At 37.0% G+C, this 12,442-nt stretch overlaps 1 protein-coding gene and 1 pseudogene across 1 annotated transcript in view; both read right to left on the reverse strand.

Annotated features, from left to right (window-relative positions):
• Positions 1–12,442, reverse strand: part of LOC126471821 (esterase FE4-like) — a 50,675-nt gene that overhangs the window by 532 nt on the left and 37,701 nt on the right. Inside the window, exons 6-8 of the mRNA XM_050099896.1 lie at positions 5,415–5,565; positions 390–575; positions 13–215 (exon numbers count right to left, since the gene is read on the reverse strand). Coding sequence (XP_049955853.1) covers positions 13–215; positions 390–575; positions 5,415–5,565 — 540 coding nt within the window. The remainder of the gene's footprint in view (positions 1–12; positions 216–389; positions 576–5,414; positions 5,566–12,442) is intronic.
• On the reverse strand, positions 8,494–8,611 carry LOC126427014 (5S ribosomal RNA; annotated as a pseudogene).

Consider the following 12,442-nt stretch of genomic DNA (forward strand, 5'->3'; position numbering starts at 1 on the left):
GTAGAAACTTACCTCCATAGGCAGAGCAGCATATGGATTTGAAACAAGTTGGTAAGCGTCCACAGTCAACAAGAATTGCACTATTTCTGTAGTGTTGTTTGAACCAGAATAACCAAAACTTTGGGCTAGTCGATATGCTCTGTCTCTTGTGTTTCTAGCAAATGCCCAGGGGTTGAGTGCAGCCCCACTTTCAGCTATTGCCTTGTGAAACAAACCTGGTAAGAAATGTCAGATGTGTTCACAAGTAAATAGACTTTTCTCATATTTTACATATATCTCTGCACACCATTAATATTACCAGGAAGCATTCCAACAGTAGATAATTCTGGATGAATAATTGAGCTACAGGTATTAAGGACATGTCAATACATCTATCCACTATTTGATACCTTTTGCCAAGGGAGAGAGCACAAGGTAATGGACAGAAGCACCACCAGCACTTTGTCCAAATATGGTGACACTATTAGGATCTCCTCCAAACACAGCAATGTTCTGTTGTACCCATCGTAAAGCTTGCACTTGATCCTTCATTCCCATGTTGCCTGGTACTACAAGATCTTCTGTACTCAAGAAACCTGTAACATATGAAGAAACAGGTGGCAGTGTTATAGCAAGATATGAACACTTCACATATAAGTCCTAGCTAGTTCAAAGATCAGGTAATAGTTCCACAGTCCTGGCATACTAAATTCTATGTAGAATAATGTTTTGTATTCACACTCAGAAATATGAATTTTTAAGCAACACTCATTAGCAAGAAGGCATAGTAACAATTGTCTGTTATGTCATGGTGTCAAATGAGTCAGATCTACACACTCAGGGAAGTATTTGCTGATTGGTATACAGTTTCCACAAAGAACGGAAAACTTCATTGTATGTTGTTTGTTTTTCCATCAGGTGACCTTAGTAGCTTTTTCCTTCTCCTACTGATTCTTTCCTGTACCTAATGTTATATCCTCACTTGTTTTGTCCCACATGTTAAGAATTAGAGATACATTACTTTTCTGTGTTTGTTTCTATCAAGTTATCTAAATCCTACAGCAGTTTGTAATTAGACAGATGAAGCAATTTTTATGAATTTCCATTCATGAATTTAATTTATAATCTGAATTTACATTTAAGAAATTACTTGTTTCTTACTTCATGGGCTCACTTTAAAATGTTGTTTGTGTTTGTCTGTCATTGTGATGAAACCATGGTCTAGCAGTAGTGTCTTTGACTAGTAACCTAAACATCCTTGGTCATGGTCCATAAAATCCTACAAAACTTCCTTCTTTCCTATCCATTCAAAATTACCCATGTACATGAGCTGTTTCCTGTAGAACTGCCAGCAAGAGAGACCTTTGCTTTAGAATTTCTTGCTTGTATGGAAGTGGACAATGATTGGCCATGGAAGATTTTGTGGACAAATGAACCCCACATCCATGTGACAGGATACATCAATATACAGAATTGTCAAACATGGGCAATGGAAAATTCACACACATACCAACCAGTACCACTTCATTCTGAAAAGGTCACTGTGTGGTGAGGGTTTATTGCATCATTTATCATAGGGACATATTTTTTTGAAGAGACAGATGCTTCCAGTCCTGTTACCCATACCATCATTGGTAAGCACTATGACTATCTTTTGCACAACCACATGATTTCGGCTCTCCAACAGCGTGGACGTGTGGATGAGATCAGTTTTATGCAAGATGGTGCACCTCTGCACATTGCAAATCCAGTTAAGCAGCTGCTGACATGCCAATTCAGAAATGCTAGAATTATCAGCCATCATTTCCCTACAGCCTGGCCATCCCAGTCACCTGATCTTAATCAGTGTGGCTTCTGGCTGTGGGGCTATCTGGAAGATTTTGTGTTCAGTGTTCTGATTGCAAAATTAGCTGCATTGAAGGCACACATTGCGCAACACATTCTGAATGTGATCCCGAAAACTCTTCGATCAGTTGCGGAACATGCTGTTTCTCGATTTCAACTTGTTGCAGAAAATGGTGGATAGCATATTTAACATGTTTTGCGCCAGTCACACGGAAATTAATAATCAAATTTGTTTTTGATTGATGTTTTTTATGTGGTTTTTGGCCTTAGGAAAGTTAAAATTTGACTTGATAGATGTTTTTTGCCTCAGGACAATGAAAAACTGATGGAAGAGATGCTTTTTATGTGGTTTTTAGCCTCAGGACAACTAAAAACCAATTTTTCCCATCTGATGTGATATGATATTGCCATGGTGGATGGGCTTATGTAACTGACAGTATCACAACTGTACACCCATGCACACTGAGTAGTACAGTTTGTTTAACATCAGATGTACACCTTAGGCATTGTCATATGATTCATTTGCCATTTGTGGTTGGCCCAGGGCTGGATCTAGGGGGTGCAAAGGGGGCAGCTGCCCTGGGTGGCAAAATTTGGGGGGCAGCAAATTTTGGGAGGGATTGTTTTTTCCCTCAGGAAGAAATTCTTGGGAAGCTCCTTAATGTTGCATTCACATTATTGTGGCTATCTAGCAAACAGTTCTTTGGAATGAAATGTTCAGATTAAGATGCAATACATCTACTAGTGCTTTTTTGAGTTCTATTACAAGTCTACATTATTACAAAGCCTATTACAAGTCTACATTATTACAATGCCAATTTGTTGAAAAACCATCCCATAATCAAATCCTGGCTGCACCCATGAAGTGCATCAGTTATTTGAGAAACCACTGTTGTTGCGCTGCAGTCTTATTGCACCAGACATCATGCAGTTGGTAGCAATAATCAGAATACTGACACAAACAGTGTATTAAGCTATCTGTTCTAAAGGTCCACTCAAAATATTAATCCAATTATTAACTTATTGGAATTTCTTGCTTGAATATAAATATTTCAATAACAATGTGCATCAAGTAAGTTAAATTAAATTATTTAATTGTATTTGCAGCACTACAAGAAAACTTCTGGTGATTTTGGTGATCCACATGTACCCACAACAGTAAAACCCCAGAGCAGGACTAGGTGGTCTGCAATAGTAGAAGCAGTTGAGGCAGTTTAAAAGCATTTTCATAAAGTTGTAGAGGCTCTGGAAGAAATTGAAGCTTATAAATTCTCAACACCAGAAACAAAACAGAGGCAAGGCCTATTTTAATAAAAATGTCAGAAAACTCAAATTCATTGCCTTAACTTTTTTCTGGTATGCAATATTGAAAAAAAATAGATCATGTTTATCAGTTTCTGCAAAGAGAAGACCTTACAATTGTTAAAGCTGTTAGAAACATTCAAGGCCTTTTGAACTTCCAGAAAACTTCCAGAGACTCTTGTACCTCTGAAGCTACCTCTGGGGCCAAAGTGCTAGCAGAAGCTAATGAGGTATCAATGGTGTTATCAGAAAAAAGGATCAGAAAAAAAATGACCGATGAATTTTGTGAGGATGAAGTATCCAACCATTCACAGGAAGATTTGTTCGGGATTCCCTCTTAGAAATAATTGACAGAGTGATAATTGAGCTGAGTACCCAGTTTACTGCACTGGAGAACACTAGTGCAAAATTTAACTTTCTGTGTGGTGTCCAAATTCAAAAAAATTGAAGTGGAGGACTTAAAGGCCAAAGCAGCAGAACTGTTTGATACCTATGCAGAAGATCTAAATAAGGAAGAATTTATTTTTGAAATTGAAAATTTCAAACACCATGCCCTGGTAATAGAGAGAGACTTGCAAAATGCCACTGCATAATCCACATTAAGTTTGATTTATAAAAATAAATTGGTAGAGAGGTATCCCAACATTTCTATAGCCTTAAGAATATTCCTTACCATACCAGTTTCTGTTTCCTCTGGAGAAAGAAGTTTCAGCAAGCTGAAACTAATTAAAAATCATTTGAGGAGCATGACTGCTCAACAAAGATTAACAAATCTCTGTATAATCTCCATAGAGCACAAATGAGCGGCTTTCATGAACTATGATGGTATCATAAACGTTTTTGCAGCCAAAAAAGCTCAGAAAGTGAAGTTTTAAATTGATTATTGTATGAGATTTGTGGTATCTTCTTGTATATTTTAAAATTGTTTATGTTTGTTTTCTTTGACCTTAATTCATTTAATAAAATAAGTTAATGTTGTCAGATACTGACCTTTATTTCAAAATATATTACCCAAATTACTTTAAAATTTTTTTGATTTTTATGAGTGGGGGTGAAAGAAGGGGCAGCAAATTTAAGCTTGACCCCCTTTGTAAAACTCCTAGATCCAGCCCTGGATTGACCACTATTAAATTATGATGCTTACAGTGCCATCTATTGCTACATTTTTTAACTATTTATTTTTCTTCTGTCATACATTTTTCCCCTTCTCCGATAACATTCTGTTGCAATTTAACATCATTCTGACCAGTGCTGTTATTTCTACAGTGGTTTGAAAGTTTAACTTTAATTATAATCATCCTGTGCTAGTGAAGAGGTTTCCTCTAAAGTTGCTGGTTACTTCACAAGATGAATCTACTGGTGAGTAGAAGGATCCAAATACAATGTTATGCTCATTCCTGATACTGAGTGTTTCCCAAACAATCTCACATGCTTCTTCAATTTCTATCTCAGGGTCTTTGAGTTTTTTATTTATCATGACATATACACCATCTCCATTTCTCAGGGTGTCAGACTCCAATTTCATTGCGGGAGACCAGGGAAATACAGTCAGTCTACAAAGGGAACTGCCTACAAACCAATAATGTGTCTTGTCTTAGAATACTGCCAATGGTCTTGAAGGAGCCATTCTTCCTACATTCCATATGCAGTTGGAACAGAAAGAAAGCATTATGTGTGGTAGAATGCTAACTACCCTCTGTCAGGCACTCACAGTGCTTTACAGTACATTCATATTATTGTAAGAATAAATTTTTGTGGACATGACTCTGGGAGTAATAGTAATGGAGAGACAACCATAATTACACACTATGTGATGATAAACTTTCTATTGAACTATCAATTTGTGAACGCAATACGTGCTTGTCAGACATATTGTCTTTCTGTTTTTACTTCTCTATCTCTCTCTCTCTCTCTCTCTTTCTCTCTCTCTCTCTCTCTTTGTTTGTAAGCATTAGTCCACAAAAGTTATTTGACAGTTCATGTCTTCCTGATGTTGAAGCCATTTTATGGTTAAATATTGGACAAACTAAAGATGAAAGATGACAAAAAAACTTCTAAAAATGTCTACCTGAAATTCTCAATGATGCTATATGCTAAAAAGTAAATAATTGACCAACAGATCTGACATAAAAATTCACTTTTACCATTATGTTAACTTAGGGCCCAGTAATGAATAAAGAAAATGTGCTTCCTGACCATACTAACAGATATTGAACACAAGGGTATACTCATAAATCAGTTATCATTAAGTGTGACATATGCAAAATACCTGACTTTGGTTCACATACCTAATGGACCCAAGCGATAATTAATAGTCACAATAACAACTCCAGCTTCCACAAAGTAGTCGGGACCATACGTTATTCCTGCTCCATTTACGAAACCCCCTCCATGTATGAATACCATCACTGGTCTCAGGGTAGTTGTTTCAGCTGGTAACTGTAAAATCAGTGTTAAAATTTATATTAGACTTTCTGAAGCCATATTTATAAAAAAGTGTGAAGACAGGCAAACAAATGGCGTCATCAAAGTAAGACAATGACAGTGTAGTCAATTTTCCAATCAGAGTTAGATGTTAATCCTCAGAGAGGAGCACCTGCTGTTGTCACATGAGCAGGTGCACATTGTAAAATTTACAGAATGGTCATTTGTCAGTAAAAACAAACTTGTCTTAGACAAACTATTATATTTACTGGAGAAAGCAGTTCATATTTACTATCTTCAACATTTGTAATGAAAACTTTTGCTCTTTTAATTCTTTAAATAACAATTTAGCCAGTTTTTCAGACATATGTTCACTTTCGTAACACCTTTCACAGACAATTTGTTTGCAAAGTAATTATGGCACTGTTCAGAAAAATGAAAAAGTAGCCAATGGCCATCTCCTTTCAGTTCTTAAAATGGACTATCAGGCACACATTTCAGCTACAATGTCAACTCCACCTTTTGTCATGTTGTACTCAATTATGTTTTCAGAGTTGTGTGTTTCTTCATCCACTGTCGCCATTTCATGCACAGCAGACAAAAGTGTGATAGCACAGTTTTTATAAGGAACACGTGAAACTAAAGTCTTATCCTACTGAAATCCAAACATCACTCCTCCAGTTTCTTTTGTTTTGTTTGGGAGAAATTCTAGAAGAATTTCAAGTCTGTGCCATTGTACCAATGCAAGTGATAGTCTTCTGCAGCAAATACTCAGAAAGGAGGTAGTTATTGTACCAACTGTCAGTTGTAAGGATCCTTTTAGAATTTTCTATAGGCACCACATATCTTTTCACTATGTCCTCGGGAGCATTAGATACCCGATATTGTCCTTTGGTTGCATGCCACAATAAACCTTCAGATTACTGCAATAAATTGTTTTTTCATCACACAGAGAAGACCTTTTGTCCCATATTTAGCTTGTTGGCTGGGTATGTAGTGAATCCATCTACAGTGGTCTCCAGAGGGGTGAAGCATTTTGTCTATCATGGTGAATTCACAGTCAGCAGCAAAAAGTTCCAATACTGTATGAATTGCAACCAACTTATCAGTTTTTCTCCTGGCATTCCTCGTTCTCATATCAACAAACTGCAAACAACTTAGAAAAAACAGAAACCTATTATTGTGACTCACTGCAGTCCTAAGCAGTAGTATTCCTGTTCTGTCTGCTGCCCAGAGTTTCAGTGCCTTAACATGAAGGCATTTTCTTCTTCTTAAAAAAATCCTGAACACAGCCATTATTTTGTCACTTTATTACCTCTTTTACATGAGAATTGATGCGTGTCTCACTGTTTATTTATATAGGTATTTGTATAGTTTATGATTTCATCAATAAAATCAAGGTCAATTACTTTCAAAAAAGCACTAAACTTCACCAGTCATACCCATCACATTTCTCTTTGGATCTGGTGGAATTTGCACAATGTTTTTTTCTGTTGGTTTTTGATGTTTTAGCACACTCGCTTTTACACCAATGTGAAACTGTCTTTTCAATAAAGAATCCTCATACGTCTGCTGTATCTTCTGGATCATTACCATCCCCACCTTCAAGTTCAGATTCACTACCATGGTCCTATTCAGTGTCTTAATCACTCAAATCTACTTTACTTTTCTCCTAGTCTGAAAAGTCTGGGTAGACTTTATCATCACCTTCTTCGAGCAGTTATGAATTTCTTAGTCTGATACACCATTTGAAATGGAAAAAAAATCAAAGAACTGAAATGAACAAATACAAAATACATTCAGATGTCAGTATAACCAAAGTAATGTTTAATGTGCATCTATAAAAACTAAAAAAAAAGAGCAAATATAATTAACTGTTTAGTACACTTTTCCTCTGGACAAAGCTTCCAACTGTCACACCAGCAGGTTCGCATTGTACTTTTTACAACATTCAACACATGGTTGCCTACAATTCAGAAAACAAACTGAGAAAGCTAACCAAATGAACTGAAGCCACTTTAACATTGTCGAGAAAACATCAACAATGGAATACATGGCAGAAATGGCACAATAGCTCAAGGTTAAGGCATCAATCAGGGATAAAAACTGCTGCTGTTGTACTTTTTACAACAGTGCATCCGTCGAGGGTTAAAGTTAGAAACCATGAAATACCTGGGATTATACTAGATGATAATCTTATTGTAGACCCAGTTCACTGTATTAGAGAGCTAAATAAATTCATTGCAAATACAACAAAGGATAATGTTGACATAGCAGAATATCATCATACAGTAAATCACTTTGGATTTTACCAAGAGGCTAAGTATCTTACAGATTTTAAAGAAAGTTTTGATAAAGGATGTGCAAAATGTTATACTATCGTTTACAAACAAGAACTCTGTTGGGTAGGATGGGATACTCACTAAAGTGTTTAAAACAGTATATGAAAAAATAGCACTTTCACTAACTCAAATAATCAACCAATCTTTTGAATAGGGATGCTTTTCTGATGGGTTGAAGTACGCAGAAGCTATATATTTGTTCAAGAAAGGGTCAAGAGAAGGTGTGGGAAGCTACCATTCTATTTCTATTAATCCAGGACTGTCAGAAGTGCTGGAGAAAGCAGCTGCAATCGAGATTCAAAATTTTATTGAAGAAATATTATTATTCTAAGTAACCAATTTGGATTCCGTTAAGGAAACAAAAACTCTGGGTGCAGTGAACCACTTTGGACAATGGATGGTCTCGATCTTCAGGCCACAAGTGGCCCATCAGGACCATCTGACCACCATGTCATCCTTGGTTGAGGATGTGGATAGGAGGGGCATGTGGTCAGCACACCGCTCTCCCAGTCGTTATGATGGTTTTCTTTGACCGGAGCTGCTACTATTCAGTCGAGTAGCTCCTCAATTGGCATCACAAGGCTGAGTACACCCCGACAAATGGCAACAGTGCATGGTGGCCTGGATGGTCACCCATCCAAGTGCTGTCCACACCTAACAGTGCTTAACTTCGGTGATCTGATGGGAACCGGTGTATCCACTGTGGCAAGGCCGTTGCCAGTGAACCACTTTACTGACAAGTTAATCAGAGCATTAGATCAGAGGAATAAGATTGCAGGTATCTTCCACAATCTGCTAAAAGCCTCAGATTCAGTAAACCATGTCTTGCACATCTACAAATTAGGTAAATATGGGACTGAGGGCACTTCTTACATCATCCCTTCAGTACAGAAGATAAAGGGTAATTGTCACTTCAAATTATTATTCTAGTTGGAATAAAAAATCAAAAAATATGCCTCAATATCCCATTCTAAGGTCAAAGCTTTTCCTCTTCTATGTAATATTACTAATGCCTATTTATAAATTTCTGGAGATGTAGGAACACTCAATGCAATACTGGCCCTAAAGCTTATCTTAGAACATAGGTTAAGAAAAGGTAAACCTAATTTTAAAGCATTTTTTGACTTAGAGAAATCTTCTGACAATGTTGACTGGAATAATGTCTTTGAAATTCTGGCGGTAGCAGAGATAAAATACAGGGAGCAAAAGACTATTTACAACTTGTATAGAAACCAGACACCAGTTATTAGAGTTGAGTGGAATGAAAGGGAAGCAATGGTTCAGAAGGGAGTGTGACAGGGTTGTAGTCCATCCCTGATGTTATTCAGTCTGTACATTGAACAAGCAGTACGAGAAACCAAAGAAAAAGTTTGAGGAAGTATTAAAGATTAGGGAAAAACAAAATCTTTAAGATCTCCAATGAATTGTAATTGTGTCAGAGACAGTAAAGAACTTTGAAGAGCAGATGAACAAAATGGATACTGTCTTCAAAGGAGGCTACAAGATGAATATCAATAAGAGCAGCACAAGGATAATGGAATGTAGTCAAATTAAATCAAATGGTGCTGAGGAAATTAGATTAGGAAACAAGACACTTAAAACAGAAGACTAGTTTCCCTACTTGGGCAGCAAAATAACTGATGATGGCCAAAGTAGAGAGGTTATACAATGCAACTGGCAACGTCAAGAAGATCGTTTCTTAAGAAGAGAAATTTATTAACACTGATTCAAGTGTCAGAAAGTGTAGCCATGTATGGATGTGAAACATGGACAGTAAACAATTTAGACAAGAAGAGAACAAAAGATTTTAAAATGTAGTGTTACAGAAGTATTCTGAAGATTATATGGGTAGATCATATAACTAATGAGGAGGTATGTGAGTGTATTATGTAATACAGCAATTGAAAATTCACACTTTTTATTTTGGTTGTACTACACCACATGTAAGAAGTTACATACACAGAAGCACAACTGCCTTATAGAGTTTATTGAAATAATATTTCTTCCTGTTGTTTTTCTACACACATATATTTTCATATACCAATTTGTTTTGTCTGTTGGACACTTGCAGAATCTAATGAATGCAAGAGGTACTGTGAATGGCAGAGGAGGGAGCAATATGGCAAACCACACTGGATATAATGAAATGTGTGATATGACATTCTAATAGCTACATCAGTACAAGATTCTGCATACTTCCGAAATGTGGATACACATTTTTTCCTAACTAATTTGTGCAGTATAAAGTCACCAACAATTGTAAAAGTCAGTTGTATACTTAGTTAGTGTAGTCAAGCTTGATATTATGTTATAAACAAAGATCTTTATTCAGATTTTCTTTCATTTCAAACCATGATATTAGAAAACTAACTATACAGTTAAATCATATTTTATGACAAGAAGTCATGTTATTGAGAGGAATAAATTATGAGAATTAATTAAGGAATTACATGAGATTATGTGAATTATTTAATTGTAATTGTATATGTATTAATCCACCTTGAACCTTTGGGTGGCTTGTGTGCCTTGAAGATGTATAGCCACAATGGAGAGGTATCTGTTGAGAGGCTAGAAAAACAAGAGAGGTGCCAGCCTTTTTAGAAGTTCCAGGGGCAACAGTCTTGATGATTGACTGATCTGGCCTTATAACATCAACCAAAATAGCCTTGCTCTTTCTGATAGTGCAAATGTCTGAAAGCAAAGGAAAACTATAGCCATAATTTTTCCTGAGGTCGTGCATCTCTACTGTGTGGTAAAATGATAGTAACATCCTCCTGGGTAAAATATTCTGGAGCTAAGATAGTTCTCCATTTGGATCTCTGGGCTGAATGTACTCAGAAGGATGTTGTCATCACAAGAAACAAAACTGGCATTCTACAGGTCAGAGTGTGAAATGTTTGCTCTCTTAATCAGGTAGGTAGTATAGAAAATTTAAAAATGGGAATGGGTAGGTTGTAGCTAGATACTGTGTAAATTACTGAAGTTCAGTAGCAGGAGGAATGGAACCTCTGGTTAGGTAAATACAAGATTATAAATACAAAATGAAACAGGGGTAATTCAGCAGTAGGCTCAGTAATGAATAAGAAAATAGGAGTACAGATAAGCCTCGACAAGCAGCATAGGGAATTCATTATCAAAGCCTGGATAGACATTGAGTCCACACCCACCCCAGCAGTAGAAATTTATATTCCACCTAGCTTGGCAGACAATGAAGAGATTGAATAAATGTATGATGAGAAAAAGAAACTACTCAGATAGTTAAGAAAAACAAAAATTTAAATGGGACAGAGGACTGGAATTCAATAATAGGAAAAGGAAGGGAATGAAAGATAATAGGTGATTATTGACTGGGAGGAAAGGAGGGAAAGAGAGAGGTGCCTGCTAGAATTCTGCACAGAGGTTAATTTGATCATCACTAACACTTGGATCAAGAATCATTAAAGAAGGTTAAATATATGGAAGGCACATGGAGATGACCTGTCAAAAACCTGTCTCCTACCCTTTTCCCATCCCTAGCCCATTCTTTTTCTTTTCCTTCCCATTTCCCCCACATAACTGATGCTGGTGGTTAAACCATGTATGTATAGCTAAGCCCATATGCCGAACATCTGGAAAATTGTCAGTGCCTGGGCGATAAGGTGGCAGCCCACCAAGGCAATCGGAAGTGGTGGGCCAATCACTCGCCCTTCTTAAATAACCTGATTACTGAAACCGAGACAAGAATACAAAACAGGATGGATAAACTGGTAACAATCTTTGGCATGAAAAGGGAAATGAAAATTGGCTTTCGAAATATATGAACCTTGATGGAGAGTAACTAGCTGAAACAAGTGCCAAGGGAAATGAATAACTATAAGCTTGATATCCTGGGATTGAGTGAGGTGAAATGTATATATAAGATGGAATTATGTTGTTATATTCAGGATGTGAAGAGGAAGAGGAACACCAGGATGGAGTTGGGCTGTTGTTGACCAAGGCAGCAAAGAAGAGCCTTCTAGAATGGAAACCTGTGTCCATTAGGATCATGACCACCAAATTTAAGACGAACGTCCAGAACGTGGTGCTTATCCAATGCTATGCCCTCACAGAGACATCAGAGACTGAGGAGAAGGAAGAGTTCTATTACCTGCTACAAGAGACTGTAAGGAAAGTGAGCAAGAAAGATATCCTCATTGTTACGGGAGACATAAATTCCAAGGTGGGAGATAACAATGAGGGTTTGGAACAGATAATAGGGGTCCATGGCTTGGGTGAAATGAATGATAATGGGGAAAGATTTAGTGACTTCTGCATGAGCCATGACCTTGTAATAGGAGGGACCTTGTTTCCTCATTGGAGATGTCATAAGATAACATGGGTATCCCCAGATCATATTACAGAAAATCAAATTGACCACATCGCAGTATCCAGGAAGTTCAGGAAGCACCTGGAAGATGTGCGGAATAGAAGAGGACCAGACACAAGTAGCAACCAGCATCTTATTACTGCCACTTTCTGAATGAAGATTGTGGCTTCCAGAAAGATATTTGAGCCAAGGAATAGAAGATTCG

Source organism: Schistocerca serialis, chromosome 1 (assembly GCF_023864345.2).
Source record: "Schistocerca serialis cubense isolate TAMUIC-IGC-003099 chromosome 1, iqSchSeri2.2, whole genome shotgun sequence".
Lineage (NCBI taxonomy): Eukaryota > Metazoa > Arthropoda > Insecta > Orthoptera > Acrididae > Schistocerca > Schistocerca serialis.